At 34.4% G+C, this 18,530-nt stretch overlaps 2 protein-coding genes across 8 annotated transcripts in view; one reads left to right on the forward strand and one right to left on the reverse strand.

The window, feature by feature from the left end:
• Nucleotides 1-16,006, forward strand: zwilch (zwilch kinetochore protein). The gene is made up of 19 exons (NM_001199735.1): nucleotides 1-126; nucleotides 240-279; nucleotides 358-450; nucleotides 948-1,066; nucleotides 1,165-1,355; nucleotides 3,585-3,664; nucleotides 3,749-3,904; nucleotides 3,996-4,067; nucleotides 6,010-6,103; nucleotides 6,590-6,642; nucleotides 6,855-6,951; nucleotides 7,051-7,130; nucleotides 7,214-7,370; nucleotides 8,110-8,138; nucleotides 9,786-9,922; nucleotides 10,146-10,241; nucleotides 10,335-10,450; nucleotides 10,531-10,627; nucleotides 15,847-16,006. The coding sequence occupies exons 1-18, from the start codon at nucleotides 77-79 to the stop codon at nucleotides 10,620-10,622; spliced, it is 1,752 nt and encodes a 583-aa protein (NP_001186664.1). The 5' UTR covers nucleotides 1-76; the 3' UTR covers nucleotides 10,623-10,627; nucleotides 15,847-16,006.
• Nucleotides 10,665-18,530, reverse strand: part of lctlb (lactase-like b) — a 17,417-nt gene continuing 9,551 nt past the window's right edge. For 2 of the 7 annotated variants that reach the window (XR_012393732.1, XR_012393731.1), the window contains exons 11-16: nucleotides 16,887-17,013; nucleotides 16,364-16,563; nucleotides 15,721-15,784; nucleotides 15,305-15,390; nucleotides 11,838-11,882; nucleotides 10,665-11,686 (exon numbers count right to left, since the gene is read on the reverse strand). Coding sequence is in view for 5 of the 7 variants with exons in the window: in XM_068214797.2 (XP_068070898.1) it covers nucleotides 11,571-11,686; nucleotides 11,838-11,882; nucleotides 15,721-15,784; nucleotides 16,364-16,563; nucleotides 16,887-17,013 (552 nt within the window). In the remaining 2 variants the exon portion in view is untranslated. The remainder of the gene's footprint in view (nucleotides 11,687-11,837; nucleotides 11,883-15,304; nucleotides 15,391-15,720; nucleotides 15,785-16,363; nucleotides 16,564-16,886; nucleotides 17,014-18,530) is intronic. The other 5 variants (XM_068214797.2, XM_009293569.4, XM_073929249.1 and 2 more) reach the window with 3 other exon arrangements.

Genomic DNA, 18,530 nt, shown 5'->3' on the forward strand with positions numbered 1-18,530 from the left:
CTGTAATCAAAGTTTTCTGTCGTCTTGGCGTTTCAACAAGTACAATTTGCTACTAGAATTCTGTCAATCGAAGGCAATGGGATCCAAAATAGTTTCGGACGCCAACGCTTTTGTTAAATTTCTGAAGTAAGTACTTGTCCATTGACTGAACTTGAATGTTAGTCGACAGATCTGCCATGTTTTGTTACGTGCATCAAATGTAATATGCACTGTTTACCATTTCTCTCTGTCTGTTTTAGGTTATGCCAAGATGAAAGTAAAGACAACTGCACGTATATGGTAAAACGCATGTGATATAAACGAATAGACAAATTGGTGTTGAAAAGTATTTATGGATGTATTGGTTTTTAATTTTAGGATGACGTTTCAGTGCTGCTTGTGAAGAAGGAACAGCTTTTGCACGACATAATCGGTGAAAAAAATCAGCCCATCTTCATCTGCGAGAAAGCAGTAAGTGAACATATAATGGTCCCCATGTAAATATTATGAGCTATTATTTTTCACATTTTACATCACTTAATGTAAACACGGTGGCTCAGTGGTTAGCACTGTCGTCTCACAGCAAGAAGGTCGCCGGTTCGAGCCCTGACTGGGTCAGTTGGCATCTCTGTGTAGAATTTGCATGTTTTCCCTGTGTTCACGTGGGTTTCCTCCAGGTGCTCTTGTTTCCCACACAGTCCAAAGACATGTGCTATAGGTGAATTGAATAAACTAAATTGGCTGTAGTGTGTGTGTGTGTGTGTGTGTGTGTGTGTGTGTGTGTGTGTGTGTGTGTGTGTGAGTGAGTGTCCAAGTACTGGGTTGCAGCTGGAATGGCATCCGCTGTGTAAAACATATGATGGATAAGTTGGCAGTTCATTGTGCTGTGTTGACCCCTGATGAATGAAAGGACTAAGCTTAAGGAAATTGAATGAATGACTAAATATTTGTTTGTTATTCATAATAAGCAAACCAAGTATGAACCCGAAGCTACAGAAACGTCAGCAGACACCAGTGATGTTGAAGACGTTCTCTTTAAAGTGGAGCAGGATCCGGGGCCACAGCCTCTCTCCATCATGAAAGCAAGGTGCAAAGCGTGTAGTGTCTATTACTATACTGCATTTATAATTTAAATCAAATGAACATTGTGTTTATATATAATGATAACTTGCCATCTTCAACCAGACAACTGTTGTCATGGTACACCATGGCTCATAACCCCAACATGAGCCGACTGAAAGCCCCAGAGAATCTGCACCCTCTCTGGGTTCGTTGTGACAAGTCGGACCCATGTGCCACTGCCTGGCTTGGAGTAGAAATCACCTACAGTGGGAACAAAACCAGTGGTGTCAAATTGTACACGGTCTGCTGCAAAGGTAACTCTTTTGTTATTTATACATTACTTAACCATTTTTAATCCTCACATTTCACTAGACATGATAATATTTAAATGATGTGTCATTGGTAGGGCCAGACGGAATCTGCGGATGTTCTTTTGCTGTTTCTGCTGAGAATTTTAGTAAAAATCTGCGGATTTATGCTGAATTATTTTGGGAGTATCATAACTAAAACCTTAAAGATATGAAATAAAAAATTATATCTTTTTAACTTTTGTTTAATGTTTGAAATGCAAATCCAATTAGATTCACTTTATTTGGTAAACAAAACCACGACGAATGAAGTTCTGCACAAGACTTTTGGCCAGCGGAGAAATTAAAATGGTCGTGCCCAACTGAGTCTGGTTCTCTCAAGGTTTTTTTTCTTCACTCCCATCAGGTGAAGTTTTTTTTCCCGCTCCGCTGTCGCCACTGCCTTGCATGGTTCAGGATTGGTAGAGCTACGCATCGATGAATTGGCTCTTCACTGTTTGAACTCTCAGTAATGATTAAATCACACTGAACTGAGCTAAACTGAACTGAACTGAACTTAAACACTAAAACCTGAACCACACTGTTCCAGTTACTGAACCACACTGTTCCAGTTACTATGACCATTTATGTGAAGCTGCTTTGACACAATCTACATTGTAAAAGCGCTATACAAATAAAGCTGAATTGAATTGAGTTGAACAAAGCAAGTCTCTCATATAATATATCTACTCAAAGACAGAAAACTTCACTGTACAAACTGCCTTGTACAAAAATCAGATTACCATTTTCATATAAGTCAATAATATTACTGTAATTAATTGAAAAATTGAATAAATATGGATTTACTCACATTTACTCAAGCAAATAAACAAAATTAATGATTGGCTAAAAATCTGCGGAATTCTGCACGTGCAGATTCCGTGTGGGCCTAATGGTAAATAAGAATTCACTTGTAGAATTCTTAATGAAAATTGTGTGAAAATAAAAACTGTTTAGTTGTATTTTGAGGATATTCTTGTACATTATATTTTTCTATACAACATTGACAGGAATACTAAAAAATAAGACATAAAATACACTGTTAAAATTGTTATTTTATTGAAATGTACATCATAATTTTATATATGTAAGTGTAATTATGTTAAACAGCAGTATTGTTACATTTGAATTTGGGCTGCACGATATTGGAAAATTGACATTGCAATATTTTGTTTTTCTGCGGTATGAAAACTATTTCACCAGATGACTTCAAAATCTTTTTTTTGTGTAAAAATAAACATTCACTTAGATTAATTTGGGTTGATTTTGTAAGGGGGTGAATTATGTCTAAAATAATAAACAAATTGCTAGCAAGAATAATTACAATAGAGCAAAAAAAAGTAAAATATTTTATTTTTAATGTTTTTTTTTGGAGGAGTCAAACAGTATTCGGATACAGAAATTGAATAATAAAATGTAAAATAAAACTGTGTAGTCTTTAATGTATTAATAATTCAGGAAACTTATTCTTCATTAAAATTACAAATGATTTACGTTAATTCCCGAATGCATTACACTCTTTTGCAAAGCCTTTAAAACACTTGCAGTTTCACTCTGTCATGGTTATACTTTACAATGACTCCAAAAATCTCATGTATTCTCAATTGTTGATCAACTATAATCCCAACTCATCAGATCCTGTGATGTGACTATTGCAGAGATACGCATTGCAATATCGATGCTGAAACGATATATTGTGCAGCCCTTATTTAAGTCTTTAATTTAAGAGCAATATTTAATATTTACTGTAACTTTGCTTTGCACTGCACTGTATTTTTCTACCAGTCACTATTATTGCCATCAAAATGTTTACTCATTCAAACACCACACTCAACACATAAATAAATAATTGTGAATACATATAATAATACTATACATTTTGAAGATATCTTTGTTCTATTTTTATGTTAGCATAGTTTACTCATTTGTTTTGAAGTTTTGATGAAGCCATCATCTTTTCAGTATGTAAACAACCAAGTGATACTTGCCATATTTGATTGACACTCTTTATTTTTTCAATATTTGCAGAAAATGGACTAAAACACCTCTTCATAACTTTTTTTTTAAAAAGTTTTTTTAGATGCAAAACTTATTTTAGTCACAATTAAGATGGATAGGATTAAATAAGGATCAAATCTAGTAATGTAATTCATCTTTGTTAAGATAAATAACTCCTTATTTCCCGATGTCCTGCAGGTCCAACAGGAGATGAAACTGCGTTCACCACTTTGGATGAGCTTAAGCAAGAGCATCAGAACAGACACCATACTTCTGCAGTATGATATGTTCTTTTCTGTCATTTAGCTCCTATAGGTTTTTTAGTATGTGATATTTATTAAGTATTATATATATCTTTTCAGGTATCAACCAAAGGCTATGCACAGTACAACCTGTTTTGCTCTTTAACAGAGGAGAGCTTGATGTTTGAGTCTCAGAGCAGTGTAATCGCAAGCCTCACATGGAACCATGTGGAGAAAATGTTGGAGTGTCCACCATTGTCTTCTAAAGCAACTCTGGTTCAGTTATTTGCCTTTAACAATTTTGGCATAATTAATCTGTTCATTAAATGGGTTATGTATTTGTTTCTTTTATTATTGCTTTTTGCAGAATATCAAAGTTGCAGTTGGAGACATAAGAAGTCCATTGTATCAGACCTACAGAGAGATGGAGTTCCTCCTGGTAAGTGAAAACTATACTGTTTGAATGTAAAAGGATATTACAGAAGTGTTATTTTCTTTTGTATACTATTATGATATCTGTTAATAGTTAAGTTAAGGCTGCGTCCATATTTGCCTGCTACTTAAGTAGGTACTACATTTGGATTTGGATTTGAATTTACTACTTGACCGTTAGAAAAGTAAGTTCTTTACAGAATGAATGTGAGTAGTATGAATGAAGCTCAGACTTGCTAAAATCCATCATTTGTCATTATCACGTGACCTACACTCAGCAGTTGTGTCGCTTCACTCTCATTCATGAATTCTCTTGTATGGCATCATGGGATAGCTTCGCATTTATTGGTACTTCTTGCATACTGTTTTTCGAATTCTGTGAATTAGGACATACTATTCCGCTTGCATACTGTTTTTACTTGCTATAGAGCAGGGGTGCCCCAACTCCGTCCTTGTGGGCCGGTGTCCAGCATAGCTTAGCTCCAACTTACTGCAACACACCTGCCTGGAAGATTTTAATACACATAGAAATAGCTGGATTAGCCGGTTCAGTTGTGTCTAATTGTGTTTGCAACTAAACTTTGCAGGTTACCAGCCCTTCAGGACTGAGTTTGGGCACCCCTGCTATAGAGTATAGAAATATGCGATTTCGGACACAGCATATTTCTTTTTAAATATTTCTGTTTAGCTTTAGTGTTATTCTGATTATTTTGATACTTTAGCAATAAAGTAACAATAACAATAATGACTTAAACATAAAGTTTGTCTTCTAATAAATAGATTTGAATATTTCTTTTTATTTTGGATTGGAAAGACAAACTAGTTTTTGTTAGTTTGGCCCAACTGATTATGAACTTTTATTTTGTCAATAAAATTTTAGTGAAACATAGACAAGATCATATTTTAGTGTATCATCAGTGATTTCTTCATGAATAAAAAAATGTTATATGCAAGTGTTGAATGTTTCAAATAGCTTGGGGAAAAAAAATTAAACATGGATGACAATGATGATGATGCTTTATCATTCAGCATATATGTTTATTGTGTAAAACATTCTTATTCTGACCAGTATGTATTAAAATATTAAAAAGAATAAAGGATCATACTAAATGTTCATTATATTTTAAATGATTTAGTATTTTTTGTTGACATGTATATAAAACATGTATAGTGGCAGTGTGTAAACATTTAAAATGATAATCAATTAGTATTTTGGGGCTGCACTGTGATCCTTTAAAGCGGTAAGTAATCCAAAAATGAAAATTCTGTACTTTACTCCACTTGTCCCAATTCTGTTTGAGTTTCTTTTTTTAAACACAAAGGAAAGTATACTTTAAAATTTTGGGAAAACAGCAATTGGCATTCATTGTATTTTTTTGTCCATATAGATTGTAGGTCTCAAACTCAGTTCCAGGAGGTGTGCAGCTCTGCACAGTTTTGCTCCTACCCTATTCTAAAACAGCTGATGCATCTAATCAACATGTTCAAGACTCTTCTGAACACCTCGATTATTTGGATCAAGTGTGTTTGATTAGAGTTGGAGCAAAACTGCAGAGCTGAACCATTTGATTGTGAGCAAATGGTGAGGATTCATTAATTAAATACACTGAATATTTGGTTGAGCTTTCCCTTTAAATACATGTCATCAAAAACATTTTTTTTTGCTATTTTTGCTCAGATTCTTTTTATATGAATACAATTTATTTACCCTGAAGTAGATTTTAGTAAATGTCTCCTGTAAATCCTGATAAAAAAAAAAAAAAACTAATTACTTTGCTGCAAAAAAAACAACAACATTAAACAAGATTTAAGAATCTAACATATAGGGGAAACATTACACTTATGATTTTGATGCTTAAAAACCTTTTTAATTCGTTTGAAGCCACATGTATATAATTAAAAATTTTTTACTAGTATTAAATTGTTTTTGTTTTAAAACATTTAACTAGGCTCTGGCAGGCGGTTTGCGAACAGGAGAAATCGAATGGTTGGAACCAGTGGAGACTCAATCTGCAGTGGACCTGACCAGAGCACTGATAGAGGGTATACAGCAGCTCTAGAGATTACATGAGATGGCTTTATCATTATATGTTTACTAAGCACAGCTACATTAAAGAAAGAAACAGCAATTAAATCACTTTTTTTAAAACTTTTGCTTAAAATCTCCATTCACACCCAGCTGACTTACTCAAATAAATTCCAACACACTATAACATTCTGTTTATTATAAGTGCCACTTTGTTTGTTGCTACTTTAAAGCTCTTTATAGTCTGGTGTCTGTGTTATTATTTTTCACTTTACTCATTAGATTTAAGATTACAATAATATTGTTACACTGGGTCGTTATTGTTATAGTTGGTATGCGAATAACTGTTCTGCTGTTTGATTTTTGAAAACGACTACTACTGTAGTTATCATTATGGTTATTGTCCTTGCTGTGAAATGGCTTTATAAGTATACTGTGTAAATTGAGGAAAATTTGGTGTTTTTGTATTTAATGTAAGTTTAAGTAATTTTTCCTGATTTTAGAGCTTGAGAACCTTGCGCATGGAGTGCCAGGACATTCTGCCAAAGCTTCTGAGGTAAATCAATAGTAAAATATAATATCGGAAGCTCTAGTTCTCATTTACTTTCATTAGATTTAAGTATATACACAACAGTTTTTGTCCACAACATACAATAATCTTTTTGTGTCATCCACTGAAGAAAGAACATCATGTATTTTGAATTCAGAATAACATTAGGGAGTGAATTCATCAACTGGTGAATTTTTCCCCTTAATCTTTTATAACAGAAGCAGAAAGCTAAACCAGATGCTGCCTTTAGTTCAATGGTAATTGAGAGAGGAGACCTTGACTTTACAGAACAACTGTGGGAGAAGATGAGAAAGAGTAAAAGAGCTTTTTTATTATTATTATTCATTTTAACTTCCTCACTAAAATACACCAAAACTATTTCTTTCTAACTGTGGATGTTTTGTTTTCTCATAGGTGTAACTTCGTATCAAGACATAACAGAATGCATGAAAATTGTTGTCAAAGCAGTGAAACTTGGCAAAATCAAACCATGGGTGCATATCTTAATTAAAAAAAAAATCTTATTCTTAATAATTATTTCAAAATGATGTGTAATGCGGGTATTTCTCTTCCTCAGATTCATAAAGACAGCAATAGCACTCTCAGCAAGTTGATCCTGCAGTCGTACCAGCAGCAGATTGACAGCGTTCCTCTCACTGGTCTCGCACCCGCTAATATGCTGCTAGAATTGGGCCTGGACAAGATCAGGAAAGACTTCATCAACTACCTTGTTGGTACATTGATTTTTGATTCATTGTTTATTTTGTAATCAGATTTTTGGCATACTTTGATATAGTTATTCGCTTAGAGATGCTTAGAACTATTTGCAGACTTGTTCACACGCTGTCAGTACAACTCCAATTTTTTGTGCATCAGATTGCAATCTGGATCAAATTTATGGGTTCTGTCATGCTCTTTCTTTTTTTTTAATATCTGCATCACACCAGAATTCAACAACAAATCATTGATAAAGTATAAATCCTGGTATATATTTAAAGAGTAGGCATAAAGGATCGGGTGATATTCCTATTACAATAATATGTTTTTGCTCCATTTTATCCTCTGTTTACTGCTATTTCATTCTGTGGTAATGGCATTGGGTTGGAGTTTTTGTACTAAAAATAACACGCATAAACAAAGCTGCCATGCTGTAGATTTTTAGAAATCCCTTCACTAGAACACCTTCTTGATTTTCTACAAACAGCGTGTGACTTTATTTTTTTTACATGGTGTCAAAAATAGATGGAAACTAATTTTCAGAAATGTGATTTTAATGACATTTAAAACAACGTGAATATAGTTTGAAACAAATTTGTGATTTAGAATCTGATTTTATGTATATATTTTTCCAGTTCACACTTGATAAATATCAGATTCTATTCGTATATGCAGAAAAATTGGATTTGGACTGACAGTCTAAAGGCTTATGAGAAGCTGATTGAAGACTTGATTATGTGTTTATTCTTTTTTCAGGGAAGGAACTTACAACTCTCAACTATTTGGTAGGAATTTTGACAAATGTGGCCATTAATACAAAATTCTTTCATGAAACTGTATTGCATGATTGTCACGTTGCAACAAAAATTGCCTAATGGCCAGCCAAAACTAGCCCAAAAATTTGACCAGGAGCCAATGAAAATAGTCCAATAATATAAAACCTATTTGTAATATACATATTTTACATCACTGTATGCATTATGGATAGTTTCTTGTTTGAAAATAGATGTATATCAGTAATTTTAAAAATTCTGATATCATCTACATCTGGCATGGTGTCTGTCATGTGACTGTCGTGACCTCAAACTTGTGAAATTAATTTTAAGTTAAAGATACTTTAAAAATCTAGATTTCAATCAATTTAGATTAAGATAATTGATATATATTTACTTTGCCGTTAATATTTGACAACAATCCTGGAGAATTTTGCCAATTTGTCACCATAGAAATGGAAATAGTTGATGTTGCCTCATTAGCCAGTGAGCTTGCTCTTCACCACAACATTTAACTGCCTTAGTGCTGTTGGTGGTACAAATTAGCAGCATGTTTTGTGAGACCCTCATTTACCCCAGCTCCACCTGTGTGTACATCTACTATAGGGGTTTCATGTATGATATGTTTGTCGCAGAAGTGGGTGAACGATTGGTAAGATATATCTTTATAAATCCTGGTATATATTTAAAGAGTAGGCATAAAGGATCGGGTGATATTCCTATTACAATAATATGTTTTTGCTCCATTTTTTGTGAGGTACAAATTAGCAGCATGCTAATTTGCAGCATGCTAATTATCAGCACCACTCTTAGCAGTAAGAGTGGTGGCCATTTCTAGTGGTTTCTGAAATTTTTAGTGGACGTTTTGAGGTGCACTAAATCAATCCCACAATATGCATAGCAATTACGAGTCTACAACCCATGTGCACTCAAGATCTAGATCGTCTGACCACAAGATGGCATTTAAAACAATCTTATTGCTGTAACTTTCAAGATAAATGAATATTTAAAGTAGTGTTTATATACATGAGAGAAATCAGAAGTCTTTCATTACTAATAGAAAGCTCGAAAAGTGTTAAGCAGAGTTAAACAATAACAAGGTCTGACCAGGAATCTTGTCCTTCTGAGGGATTTATCAAGCAGCAAAACACAAACTAAATGATCCACTGAGTGCTCTAATACGCTCACTCATTGCATTCACTACTTCAAGTAGACTAGATTAGTGGAATAATGCAGGAAATAGGGAATGGGGTACAGGGGACTTACAGTATATGCATATATGCCTATTTATACATACAGCATATGTGTTCAAATTCAAACTACTAAAACACTTCATACATGTCCCAAAAAATCATTAAATCATAAATCGACCATAACAAAGGTTTTTAACCCAATAAACACACATTAGCATTCATACTGTGAAACAATGACTTTAGGAAAGAAGCACTTGCTTACTAAACAAGAATGAAAATGTTAATTATAACTATCAATTAACAGTATTGTATTACTTTCAAATGTAAAAAAAATGCTTTGCATGTTTGTTGTGTTCGTTAAAATTTAAACCTATTTGAAAACGTTTTTAAAACCATCTGTTAGTGTGCAAAGTCACCTATGCGCTAATTTTTTTTAAAAATGTGTTTTTTTTTTCTAAACTTTCAGAGTTACTACTTAGACACTGAGGTGGATCTGCAGGAGCAGGTGGTTAGAGTGAGAAAACTGCACCACCTGCTGGAGATCCTGGGCACCTGCAGCACTTTCCTCAGTCTTCCTCACGAGCGCCTTTTCCTTTTCACTCAGTGAGTTTCTCGTCTTCTCCGAGAGTCTTATATTAATCAAATAGTGATTTAAGGGCTAATAAATCATACCATTTTTTTCCACAGAGAATTGTGATTTATGATACATGAAGGTGCACTTTTCTATTAGAGAGCACTGCAGATTTCTTGATTGCACTAGGGATGGTACTTTGAAAGAGATTAAAATGTAGTTATATCTTGTTCTAACCGTGATATTTGATGTCAGGTCCTGTTTGCAGTACTATAAAACATCCAACTATGATGAGGACCACATCTTCCAGTTGCAAATTAAACCGGCGCTCATTAGCTACTTTTATGAGAAGTGAGTTCTTTCTGTATGGTGTTTTCATGTATTATGTGCTGAACGGTGTCGTGCTGTTTATATAATTGGTATTGTTTTCTGTTATTCTGTCAGAGAGCAGCCGTTCTCTTGGGCCGTGGAGGTGTCTAGTGGACAGGGGTCAAAGGAAGTCAAGACATCATTGTACCTCAGTGACAAACCCCTAGTAGACCACATTCATTTGGACTTAGGTAAGGCACGCAGTTGTTTATTGTCATGTTTTATGTTGAGTTGGTTAAAAAAGAAATCTGACATTATGACGCACACACAGATGTATCCTTAAATGAGTCTGTAAATGGAGATAGTGAGAAGATGTTTTACTACAGGACCATGGTGAGCTGTAGTCTCATCAACTTCATTTAACAAAGGTAAGAGTCCATGTTTTAAAAACCAAAGTACAAAAAGGAGCTTATAACCATTCGTTTATTTGATTTTGAAGCAGTGGTTTAAATTTGTGGGGCAGTTCCATACATTTGGGGTCATTTCTTTAATTTTAAAAGGGAAGTTTCATGTTCATAATGGCTTCACTTATTTTTAAGTACAGTAAAGCAGTAATTGTGAAATGATATTTCAATTTAAAATGAATTCTGTTTGGATAGGTTTAAAATGTAATTTATTTCTTTGATGGCAAAGTTGAACTCCAGTCTTCAGTGGTACTTGACCCATGGCGATTTGGTGTGTAATAAACACTTCTAATATTTATAAATGCAATATATTTTGTAAATAATTGTTTAATAAACAGAAAAAAAGTCTTAAACACACAACAAGGGCATCCTCTGTGTAAAACATATGCTGGATAAGTTGGTGGTTCATTGTGCTTTGTCGATCCCTGATGAATAAAGGGACTAAGCTGAAGGAAATTGAATGAATAATTGATTTACTCATCCTTCACTTATACCGAAGCAGTTTGAGTTTCAATCTTCTGCTGAACACAAAGGAAGACGTTTTGAAGAATGTTGGGGAAAAAACATTCATTGACCTCCTAGTATTTTAAACTGAATACCGATGGCTGCTCTTTTCCAACATTCTACAGAATATCTTGTTTGTGTTCAACAGAAGAAAAGAAACCATAAACGTTTAGAACCACTTGAGTGTGATTAAATGATGAGAATTTTCATTTTAGGTGAACTGTCCCTTTAGGGCAACTAGCATAGCACATTAACTCATTAACTTCCTCATTAAAATAAATAAATTCCAAGGCCGAACATGTTAGTTTTATCATTAGTATCCATATCGTCATCATCCTTACTTGCATACAGTATTATTTTGGTAAAAAGGAGCCAAATAATTTTAGGACTTAAAAAAAATGAGTTAGTTCCGTTTGCGGAGCAGAAACATGAGAAAGACAGCGCTGATCAGAATACAGAGGGTGCAGACAGTGGGAACCACCACTTCGGTCACCATCTCCATGTGGCTGGTTAAAGGATCTGAAACATACACACAAAGCACACTTGTCAGCCCAAACATACAAGCATAGCCTATTTGTAATGCCACGCTGCTTTTGCATTACGGAGCTCTCAAAGGGTTAATATTGTTGTTTTCTTGCTTGTGTGTGTGTATGTGTGTGTTATGGCTTACCATGAATAAGTTTTAGAATATTGGCAGCCGTATTCCGCTGTTCCTCTAATGAAGAGAGAGAAATAATCTTAGGATTGCATCAGAGCACATTAACCCTTTGCGGGCTGCTGTGTAAGCTTGCAGTGAAGCAGCACAGTTATAAGCAGAAGGACAGCATGCCAATCACATCAAGCGTCATTTTAGTGTAACACACTTCAGGTTATACGTCTTCACTGGCTGTTTAATAGGATTATATGGCACACATATTTTATGAAGCTGTTCTTTTGATTTGTGGGAAATGTTTTAGTTTGATAGGAGTGAATTAGAGGCATTTTTAGGTTCTGATTAAAAAGGTTTTGAAATCTTGATGATCTGCTGATTTGTGGATAATAGAAAGCAAAGCAATTTTATTAAAAGCACCAGACTGTTCTTTAAGGTTGTGTTGGCTTAATCAATGGTCTCCAGTCTTAAAAAATGATGTCTGTCGCAACTTCTGCAATTCATTCTGATGTAAATTTAAGTTTACGTAAAATAACAACATTATTATTCTAATAATTATAATAGAAATGTAACTGATCACAAATCTCACAGTTCGGATTACATTATGGTTTTTTTAGTCACGTATCTGACAATTTTTCGGATAAGCCAAAAAGGGGGGAAAGACAAATGTAATTTGCTATTCATTTATTACAAAAACAGTACTGCAAGAAACTTTTGGTTTTAACTAACAGAACTTAAAGGCTGTAATTTTATTAAAAAAAAAAATGAAGAAATAATCAGCTGAATAAAAATTAATGATAAAATATTCAGTAGTGTGTTGCTGTTAATGATAACGCTAAATGTATAAATCTAACATTATATTTTGTACAACCCATATTTATTATTTTATTACAATAAATAATTCAGCTGTTCACTCATAAATAGTCATGCTTATTACTAGATCATCATTTTTGAAGAATTATTCAGTGGCATATTTTTGATGGCTGGCTGCCTACAACTTTAATTTTCAAGCATAAAGATAAATGCATATGACGATGATTTTATTCTTTACCATGTCAGTGGTTTTATCTAAACTATAAACTGTTATCCCAGTACTTTTGTGTTATTTGACTGTTAGTAACTTCATATATAACTCAAAAGACTGAATCTTTTTCTTGATTTTTGTGTTTTTCAAACACAGATTTGAATGCAGTAATTCGAAGGATTAATAAACATATGCAAATCATTCATAATTTATGTTGCAATGGTGTTGAGATCCTTATATTTTAATGATTAATTGTGCAGCTTACACTGAATGCATTAATACAGGCTAAACAAGTAGTGACAGAAAATCACATTAATAACCTAAGAAACCCACCACTTCTTGAATACCACCACCATCATTATATTTTACAGAAAATCCTAAATGCTTTCATACATGTGATTTTAATAGGTGATCTCTCTGCCATTTTTACAAATGTAAGATTTTCTACAAGTAAAAGAAAAATGTACTTATCCGCGAGTCATGTGTGTTCCATATCGTGGGATGTGATCCTTACAAATCATGGATCCAATGTAATCCGTTACACCCCTAATTTTATCCACACTTGTATAAAAAATATGTGCATATTTAATCCATAAAACATAAAACATCCATAGATATAATAATCACCATATGAAGTGGATTAAAAAACTTTTCAGATTTTTTTTTAAACCAATAATGGGTGGTGTTTGTTTTTATCAAAACCTTTTGATCTACTTAAAATGTTGGTTATATACAGGGCTTGACATTAACACCTTCAAACCCGCCAAATGCAGGTAGATTTCAGCTGTGGCAGGTTGGACAGCCAGTCACTTTGGCTAGTCGAAAATAATTTTCTGAAAATGTTCTTGAAAATATAGGTTTCTTTCACTTTTTCCATTCATTGAACAGATTATCAATGGGCCTAACGTTAACTGTGTACACGTGACCATCCTTTCATTATCGCACATGATATGTTTTTCACCTTCTTTCTTTTGTTAACGGTTATTTTTGTTAATACGATTCAAGTATCATCCTTTACAATAACATTGCTTTAATAGGAGTAAATTCTCTCCATTTATGTTTAATTAACTGGTGATATGGGATCTTCAGCCTGGACAGACTACTGTGCTTATTTTAACATGACAATAATTCTTTTTTAAATGTCAATTTCTTAATTGTTTTTACACATTATTTAAAATGTATGGCTAAGAAATAAGAATAAGAAGTATTTCAAATTAGAAATATTTATTTATGGTGTGGCCAGGGAAAAATTAGTGAAGTCCTTAGTGTTAAACCCTAAAAAAATTCATGTAAAATAAAAACTAACAGCAGTGAAACAGTATGAAAGGACAACCCATTTGCTTGTGGACATTTGAGCAGGTCATACACAAAACACAAAAAAGCGAAATGAATGAGGAGACATGTGGACATAACATGTGGTCTAGCAATTTTACTCTTGAGTGATTTTAGCATACCATAGTCAAATTTTTGCATATAAAATATACTTTCCCAACAAAAAATTGTGGCCAGTGGAAATGGTGAGAGGCTAGTAATGTTAGAAAACTACTAGTAACCACAGTGGCTGGTGATCTAAAAAGCTTGTTATATATATTTTTATTTGCATTTCGGATTTTCGTATTAAAAATGCTTGATGGAAACGCCAAGATGCACATACATTTTGAAAATGTGCATGAAAAACTGCATAACTAGGTATGACAAACTTTTTATTCAATTAGTAAAAATGTGCATAAACTACGAAAGAAACATGTTTACCATGTAAATTTTAGTGTGTACATTTAAAAAAGGTGGTTTTGTTTTAAGAGATTTATGTGGTGTCAAAATAGGTAAGATGGACAGCATTGTAAAACATCTGCAATGTTGTTTTGATCATTCTAAAATTCCTTTCAATTTCATTATTATTATTTTTAGTACCTCCTATTGCATGTTGCAAGTAATTTAATAAATAATAAAATAACTTCTACTGCAGATAATTCCCCCCTTTTTTACTATTAGGTGGCAGTTTATCAGGAAGTAACGATTTTATGTTATCTTTGACTCAATGAATGTAAAAACTGCATTATTCGCTAATCTTTTATGTGGTATTCCAGTTTTGTGCATAAATTTAATTCACATCTTTGGGTGGAAAAAAGCTATTATTTTAGATGTGTAAAGGGATTGATAATTTAAGTAAAATAAATAGGAAATAAGCTCGGAAAGCACAGTACCTAGAGCGTTTAATAAGATTTCTCACTGTACTGCCACTTAAATATTTATAGGTTCTCCAGCTGCTGATCTGGACATTTCTTTATGGTCGCATTTAATTAAAATATATGTACTACAGAGCCATTTTAACATTATTCACTGACACCCGTGGCATATGTCAGCTTGTCAGAATCGGAGTTGGCCAGAACTTAATGCTGTTTCTATCTGACTGCACCACACATTGTTGGAAGATTGCCAAGCAGAAAAGAAAAGAGCAAGTTACTTCTGTATGTTCGCTAGGGTCTAAACTTCATCATGCACTGGCCAAACCTTTGGCATGATCTTTATTATCCTTGGATTTTCTTTTAGCTGGAGGGGCAAACAAAGAAAAATCCTGTTAGAGGTTTGGGCTCAGTCTCTGCTGCAGACCTCCACAAAAGTCTTTGTCAATCCATTCCCTATGGACACTAATGGCTAAGTAGAAACCTAGTCAAACCACAAATGAGGTTAGCATAATAAAACAGTGGAGATCCAGTTGAAGGAATGTTCTCACGTACTGTTCAAGGGGAATTTGTTCCCATCGAATTTGTTCTTGATTAAAGGCTGCGTGATTATTTCTTTTAGTCTGTAATCCACAAATGGAATTTTTCCTTGTTTGCCCCAGTTCTTCAACTAAGTTCAAATCAGTGATCCACTGACCTGCCGCCAGAAGCTGATTGCTGGTGGAACAAGTCTCTGTAGCTTTCCTCTTCCAGGTCTCAACCTGCCAACGATGAAGGAGATTCAGAGGTCATAGTCTCATTTAATCAAACTCTTCTCTTACAGATGGAGACTTTCACAGATGGACACTCCTTTCAACATTGTATTCCAGAATTTTCATTTTCTGTGCTATTTAACTGGCTTGTTTAATTCTGTTAATTGTGCTATGCTTAATACATTTATAAAAGAGTCACATTGTCTGACAATAAACATTTCCAACACCTGATTTGTTCAGGAAATGATTTGCAGTTTGCCCAATATAACAAAAATAATTAAGAAACACCATTTATATGGTAATTACATGCTAATCCTGGGGGTTCTCCAAGACATTTTTGTTGGTAGATAACCAAATGAAGTTGTTGGTGTATTCACTCTGAATAGCTATTTAATTGGAAAATGTCCCCTCCAAACATTTCATTGACTTAAAATAGCACATTTTGATTGCAAAACAGATGCTCTAATCCAAAATACAACTACAAGATTACTCTCAGAGAATCTGGAGCAGAAGCAGTTTAATAAAATATGTTAAACATACGTTTTTTTAAATATAGTTTTTAAGGACAGATCAACTATACACACATACCTCTCTCTGACCGGGGAATCCATTAGACTGAATGATGCGTTTGTAGAACTGAACGGAGGCCTTAGGGTAGCGAGGTTTATTTTGGTTCTTGAAGTCCACATAGTACAATCCGAACCTCTCTGAATAACCCTCATCCCACTCAAACTTGTCCAGCAAAGACCAGGCGGTGTAGCCCTTTACATTCACTCCATCCCTAATAGCTGCAAGATAACAACATAATTGTGCAACTCTATCATCATTTACTCACTCTAATGTCCTTCAACTCAGTTGACTGACATTCTTCTTTTAAATACAAAAGGATGATCATTTGAAAACTGTTTTTTTTTTTTATACCAGAATGTTATTGATGTCTGTTATCATATGAAACCATAATTTCCTAAATCATTTGAACAAATATATTCTTATAACTATTTTTGTGTTGCTTAGAAGTCCTCATACTGGTTATGAACAACTTTAATGATGACATGTTTTGTGTGTGTGAACAGTATCTTTCAGGACATTTATTAATTTATGAACCGGTTACCTTTGAGCATCTCATTGATGTAGTCCTTGTAATACTTTATCCTCCAGTCGTCACACAGTTCTGTGCACATCATTTTCTCTGAAACCCCATTTTCAGTGATGTAGATCATAGGGTTCCCATAGTGAGTCTTTAAAAAAAAAGGGAAAAGGACTTGATTACATTTGTTTCTCTGATCATAAAAACCTTTTCTAGTAGTTTATAGTTTTGTAGGGATGATGCCAAAATCCAGAAGACAAAGGGACAGAGTTACTAAACTGCAAATTAGCGCAAAAGATCACGCTCTCATAAGTGCATAATGGAACATATCTGGAGGCATCTACTGACAAACTATGAATTTTAAAAAATGCTCAATCATATCTGTCTTTTCTCTTCGGATAAAAATACCATCATATCTGCACATATGCAATCAGCGTATTAAACCCAGCTGTTACAGTTGGTCCAAATCAAGGCAAAAGTGAGATGTTTATGTTTATGAAGGCAAAACAGAAACCAGAAATGTAATATGTACAGAGAGCCTGACTGACTGAAACAGAAGGGCTTAAATACACTGAAAACAATGGACTGAGGAGCAAATGAAAACTAAAAAGGCAAAAACATTGCAAACGTTAAAAGAGTACATATGCTCACCGGCCACTTTATTAGGTACAAGGCAAATTTAAAATCAGCCAATAACGTGGCAGCAACTCAATGCAATTAGGCATATAGACGTGGTCAAGATGATCTGCTGCAGTCCAAACCGAGCATCAGAATGGGGAGGAAAGGTGATTTAAGTGACTTTGAACGTGACATGGTTGTTGGTGCCAGATAGGCTGGTCTGAGTATTTCAGAAACTGCTGATCTACTGGGATTTTCATGCACAACCTTGAGGCCGATGGGCTGCAGCAGCAGATGACCACACCAGGTGCCACACCTGTCAGCTAAGAACAGGAAAGTGAGGCTACAATTTGCACAGGCTCAACAAAATTGAACAATAGATGATTGGAAAAATGTTGCCTGGTCTGATGAGTCTTAATTTCTGCTGGGACATTCAAATGGTAGGTTCAGAATTTGGCGTCAACAACATGAAACTGTAGACCCATCCTGCCTTGTATCAACGGTTCAGACTGGTGGTGGTGTAATGATGTGGGGGATAATTTTTTTGGCACACTTTGGACCCATTGGTACCAATTGAGCATCGTGTCAACACCACGCCCTACCTGAGTATTGTTGCTGACCATGTCCATGCCTTTATGACCACAGTGTACCTATCTTCTGATGGCTATTTCCAGCAGGATAACATGCCATGTCATAAAGCACCAATCATCTTAAACTTATTTCTTGACATGACAATGAGTTTACTGTATTCAAATGACCTCCACAGTCAGCAGAACTCAATCCAAGAGAGCACCTATGGGATGATGTGGAATGGGAGATACGCATCATGGATGTGCAGCTGACAAGTCTGCAGCAACTGCGTGATGCTATCATGTCAATATGGACCAAAATCTCTGAGGAATTTTCCAATACTTTGTTGAATCTATGCCAAGAAGGATTAAGGCAGTTTGAAGGCCAAAGGGGGTCCAACCTGGTACTAGTAAGGTGTACCTAATAAAGTGGCTGGTGAGTGTAGGTTATACTTAGAATGTTTCTACTATCAAATACACT

The sequence above is a fragment of the Danio rerio genome, chromosome 18, assembly GCF_049306965.1.
Source record: "Danio rerio strain Tuebingen ecotype United States chromosome 18, GRCz12tu, whole genome shotgun sequence".
Classification (NCBI taxonomy): Eukaryota; Metazoa; Chordata; class Actinopteri; order Cypriniformes; family Danionidae; genus Danio; species Danio rerio.